This window comes from Bos grunniens, chromosome 15 (assembly GCF_055505025.1).
Source record: "Bos grunniens cultivar Pamir isolate PY7600 chromosome 15, Bosgru_T2T1.0, whole genome shotgun sequence".
Taxonomy (NCBI): domain Eukaryota; kingdom Metazoa; phylum Chordata; class Mammalia; order Artiodactyla; family Bovidae; genus Bos; species Bos grunniens.
Window position 1 is genome coordinate 84,628,454 of NC_141179.1, and position 5,194 is coordinate 84,633,647.

At 66.4% G+C, this 5,194-nt stretch overlaps 1 protein-coding gene across 2 annotated transcripts in view; it reads left to right on the plus strand.

Annotated features, from left to right (window-relative positions):
• The window catches only part of LOC147358914 (beta-galactosidase-1-like protein 2), a 42,354-nt gene extending 38,692 nt beyond the window's left edge, over positions 1-3,662 (plus strand). For both annotated transcript variants that reach the window (XM_086338808.1, XM_086338807.1), the window contains 4 exons: positions 2,073-2,160; positions 2,344-2,455; positions 2,693-2,809; positions 2,938-3,662. In XM_086338808.1, coding sequence (XP_086194934.1) covers positions 2,073-2,160; positions 2,344-2,455; positions 2,693-2,809; positions 2,938-3,024 — 404 coding nt within the window. In that variant the 3' untranslated portion in view covers positions 3,025-3,662. The remainder of the gene's footprint in view (positions 1-2,072; positions 2,161-2,343; positions 2,456-2,692; positions 2,810-2,937) is intronic.
• Positions 3,663-5,194: the final 1,532 nt, after the last annotated feature.

Below are 5,194 nucleotides of genomic sequence, written 5' to 3' on the forward strand. Positions count from 1 at the left end.
AGTCCTGGGAGCCCCTGGAGGGATGAGTCCTGGGATCCCCCTGGAAGGGTGAGTCCTGGGAGCCTCTGGAGGGGTGAGTCCTGGGGGTCCCTTGCAGGGTGAGTCCTAGGGACCCCTGGAGGGATGAGTCCTGGGGTCCCTCTGGAGGGATGAGTCCTAGGGACCCCTGGAGGGGTGAGACTTGGGGGGCCCTGGAGGGGTGAGTCCTAGGGACCCCTGGAGGGGTGAGTCCTGGGGTCCCTCTGGAGGGGTGAGTCCTGGGGTCCCTCTGGAGGGGTGAGTCCTGGGGTACCCTGGAGGGGTGAGTCCTGGGAGCCCCTGGAGGGGTGAGTCCTGGGGTACCCTGGAGGGGTGAGTCCTGGGGTACCCTGGAGGGGTGAGTCCTGGGGTCCCCCTGGAAGGGTGAGTCCTGGGAGCCTCTGGAGGGGTGAGTCCTGGGAGCCCCTGGAGGGGTGAGTCCTGGGGTCCCCCTGGAAGGGTGAGTCCTGGGAGCCTCTGGAGGGGTGAGTCCTAGGCACCCCTGGAGGGGTGAGTCCTGGGAACCCCTGGAGGGATGAGCCCTGGGGTCCCCCTGGAGGGGTGAGTCCTGGGAGCCCCTGGAGGGATGAGTCCTGGGATCCCCCTGGAAGGGTGAGTCCTGGGAGCCTCTGGAGGGGTGAGTCCTGGGGGTCCCTTGCAGGGTGAGTCCTAGGGACCCCTGGAGGGATGAGTCCTGGGGTCCCTCTGGAGGGATGAGTCCTAGGGACCCCTGGAGGGGTGAGACTTGGGGGGCCCTGGAGGGGTGAGTCCTAGGGACCCCTGGAGGGGTGAGTCCTGGGGTCCCTCTGGAGGGGTGAGTCCTGGGGTCCCTCTGGAGGGGTGAGTCCTGGGGTACCCTGGAGGGGTGAGTCCTGGGAGCCCCTGGAGGGGTGAGTCCTGGGGTACCCTGGAGGGGTGAGTCCTGGGGTACCCTGGAGGGGTGAGTCCTGGGGTCCCCCTGGAAGGGTGAGTCCTGGGGTACCCTGGAGGGGTGAGTCCTGGGAGCCCCTGGAGGGGTGAGTCCTGGGGTCCCCCTGGAAGGGTGAGTCCTGGGAGCCTCTGGAGGGGTGAATCCTAGGCACCCCTGGAGGGGTGAGTCCTGGGAACCCCTGGAGGGATGAGCCCTGGGGTCCCCCTGGAGGGGTGAGTCCTGGGAGCCCCTGGAGGGATGAGTCCTGGGATCCCCCTGGAAGGGTGAGTCCTGGGAGCCTCTGGAGGGGTGAGTCCTGGGGTACCCTGGAGGGGTGAGTCCTGGGAGCCTCTGGAGGGGTGAGACCTGGGGGGCCCTGGCGGGGTGAGTCCTGGGGTCCCTCTGGAAGGGTAAGTCCTGGGGTACCCTGGAGGGGGTTAGTCCTAGGAGCCCCTGGAGGGGGTGAGTCCTGAGGGACCCTGGAGGGGTGAGTCCTGGGGGCTTTCTGAACCTTCTCTCTCTTCTTATCTATCAAACCCGCGGGGTTTCATGCAGTCTGAGATAGGAGCTGGATGAGAACCCCCCAGACCCCTGGGGCCTCCCTCAGGCTCGCAGCCATGGCCTCCCCTGCTCCCCCGTCCTCCTGGGGTCCCTGGCCGGGTCACTGGTCTGCTCCATCTGGGCCGCAGAACACTGACCTCAGTAGCTGCAGGCTAAGATGTCCTGGTCAAACCCGTCATTTGGGTCTCCTTTCCTATTGAAAGCCTCAACCCCAAAGGGAGTGCCCTCCAGAAGGCCCAGAGGCAGACGCCACCTCGGGCCCCCTCATAGCCACCCCGGGCAACCCCCAGAAGACCCAGAGGCAGATGCCACCGGGCGCCCCATTAGAAGGCCCAGAGACAGAGGCCAGCCCAGGCGGGCCCTCAGAAGGCCCAGAAGCCTGGGGCTGGCAGACTCCACCCGCTGGCTCGCAGGGCTTTGGGATGGCAGGGAAGAAATTAGTGTGTGAAGAGCCCCCTGGGGAGCTGGCGTCTCCGGGGAGGGGAGTCTTTTCTGGAACTTTCCGGAAGCAGTCCAAGTATGTGCCTGGCCCGCTGGGCCCCTGTCGGCCCTCCTCGCCCAGTGTCCTGACCCCTTCCCACAGGTATCATTGGAAATGTCTATCTGAACGATTCTCCCCTGAAAAAATTCAAAATCTACAGCCTGGAGATGGACAGGAGCTTTCTGCAGAGGTCTGTCCCGCCCTATGCCACCCGAGGGCAGAAGACGCTGCCCTGCCTCGCCCCTGCCCTGCTCCGCCCCGCCCTGGGGTCCCTGGGACCCCCTCCCCAACCATTGCCACAGGCCATAGGGCGGGCGGGGGCTCTGGACACAGACGACCCGTGAAGGGCCCCTCCCTGTCCGTCTGCCCGCAGGTTCACTGCAGACAAGTGGAAACCTCTGACAGAGGAGCCCGTGTTCCCTGCGTTCTTCCTGGGAGCCCTGTCTGTCTTGGACTCCCCCTATGACACCTTTGTGAAGCTGGAGGTGTGTATCCCCCACCAGGGCGTGCACACCGCGTGTGCCCACAGGCTCTCCGTCGTGGCGTCCCTGGTGGAGAGCACTGGGCGGGCTTCTCAGGGCCAAGACTTGGGGTCCAGTCTGAGCCGAGCACCCTGCGGGGGCAGCTGCAGGCTGGGGGCAGTCCTGGCTGGTCCCTCGGAAGGCAAGAGCTCCTGTCACTCTTGAGTTCAGCCAACTGATGCGTCCTTCTGCTTCTCGTAGGGCTGGGAAAAGGGGGTCGTGTTCATCAACAACCAGAACCTTGGCCGCTACTGGAACATCGGGCCCCAGGAGACCCTCTACCTCCCAGGCGCCTGGCTGGATGTAGGCTTAAATAAGGTGGGGGCTTGTCCCCTGGGACCCCTCCTCAGCCCCGCCCTCCCTGCCCCGCCGCGTTTCCCAGGGGGCCTGGGTGGGCGGGAGAGGACAGACGTTCCGCCTGGAGACAGGCTGGCCATCTCCCCCAGATCATCGTCTTTGAAGAGAAGATGGCGCAACGGATAATCCAGTTCGTGGACACGCCCAACCTGGGCCAGCACGAGTACGTGCACTGAGCCGCCCAGGCCCGAGACCCCGCTGACCACTGACCGGCCTGTGCCCGCTCCGGCCGCCCTTGGGAGTCTGCCTGCGGCTGCAGTTCACCCTTGCCCTGCAGGACCGTAGGCTCGAGGAGAGGGTGAGGGGCCCTCCCTCCCGGAGCGCCTCCCCGCTCCCCTGGGCCAGACGGGGACTGTTCACTGTGGGGGCTGGTGGGGCCCGGCTCCTGAGTGCTTGCTCCTCTGCCCCTGGCCCAGCCGTGCCCTCGTCCCTGTGGCCCCAGCTCTGAGCTGGGGCGCACGTGCTGTCCATGGAGGGTGGGGGGAGCCCGCTGTCCCTTCACGACCTGCCCAGGTCTCTCTGCCATCCTGGGAGGACGCCAGTGCAGTGCAGAGCCTGCGGCCTCCTCTGCGCTCCCCAGGGTCGCATCTGAGAGTTGGGCCTCACCTCCTGCATCCACTCGTTCCCTCCCCGCTCCACGTGACGAAGCATCCACTGAGAGGAAAGGCCACTGCTCTGGGGAATTGGGGGGGGCGGGGCCGGGCAGCCTCCTCCCACATGTGCATCCAGACCCCCGGGTGTGCCCAGGGGTGAGTCCTCTGCGGGGCTCCAATTCGCTGCCCTGAGTTGCAATAAAGCCACAGAGTTGATTCCAGGCCTGCTTGGCAGTGTCTCTCTGACTTGGTCTGTGTGCGGGGAGCTGAGACACGGGCTTGTGGGGCTGGGCACAGAGTCAGCCCAGCTGGTGGGGAATGCAGACCGTCTGGTGGGCAGGAGGCGGCTGGGCCGGCGGGCGCGCGTCCTCACGGACCTGCATTCTGCCACCAACGGAGGCTCTTCTGTAATAGCCCCAGTCCAAGGGCGGATTCCTCCCGGGAGTGGGACACGGCTCGGGTCTCCCGGGGGCACCAGTGTGCCGCCCCCGGGCCCACAAGCCGGGTCAAGGGCAGATGGTCACGGCGGGCTGAACCCCGTGGTCCTGCTGGAGGCAGACAGTGGAGCTCACTGAAACGAACCTGTGGGCCATGGCGGGCAGCGGGGAGGTATCCAGAGCACGTCCTGATCTCGTCCAAACTAACCAGCCCTTCCTGCCCCGTGTTCCGCGGGAAGCTCAGAGCTGAGCACCAGGAGCCGAGGCCCCGGCCGGGCCCCATGAGGCCCGTGGGTGCGAGTCCACCCGGGCATGCCTGGGGTCTGCAGTGAGCATGCCCTGCATGGCCCTGTGCCACCTGACACGCAGCCCTTCCTGGGCGAGGTCCCTGGCTCCACCCATCTTCATGACTTCCCTGCCTGGTGACCCCAGCTTGTCCGTCCAAGCACCTAGGCAGGACATGCCCTGCTGCTCACCCAGCCTCTGAGTGCTGGGCGTCTGAGGCCCTCCCAGGCCTCCTCCCGCTCCGTCTGTACTTGCTGCTGAGGCCGTGCATGAAGGGCTTGTCAACAGCCTTCAGGCTTGTTCTCCGCAACGTGCATCCCCGTCTGAGCTCAGGGGCCCCAGCCGCTGGCTGCTCACCTCCCGTGAGTGTGTGAGTCACATGACCCCACACTGTTGTCACCGCGTGGACCCCTGCAGTCTGCCTGGAGCGATGGACAAAGCTCTCTGCTCTGTCTGGCTCTCCTCGGCTCCTCTCAAACCCCGTACCTGGCCCAGCAGCTCACCCCGCCACGCGCCCAGACCTGACCCGCCTCGCCAGATCCGCCATGGTCTCCAGCCGCCTGCCCTCGTCCTGTTCGTGGGGAGCACAGGAGGCAAGTGATTCTTCCAGGCCGGCTGGACCAAGCCCACCCTCTGCTCCGAAAGTCTGGCAGCCCCTCCTCCCACTCCCAGGCCGCCTGTCCAGTGTCCCCTGCTCTCGTGTCTGACACCCCACCCCCCAGAGTCAGCTGCCCTCAGGGCCCATCTGCCAAGCGCCTCCTGCTGACAGAGCGCTCTGCCCCGGATCCCGGTCTCTGCGCATCTGCCCAGAGGCCGTTCTGATGCCACCCGCGCCCACCCCACGCCCCTTGTCCGCCTCCTGGTGCGGATGGCGTCTGCAGCGCCAGGGCTTTGTGTTCGTGTCCTCGTGGGAGGTGACCCCAAGGCTTTCGGGGCCCACGTGGCACCTGGAGCAGGGAGTGTCCAGAGGGGCACCTCACAGTACAGGCTGGGCGCTTAAGTGATGAGAAAGCAGGCAGGGTGGAGGAGGG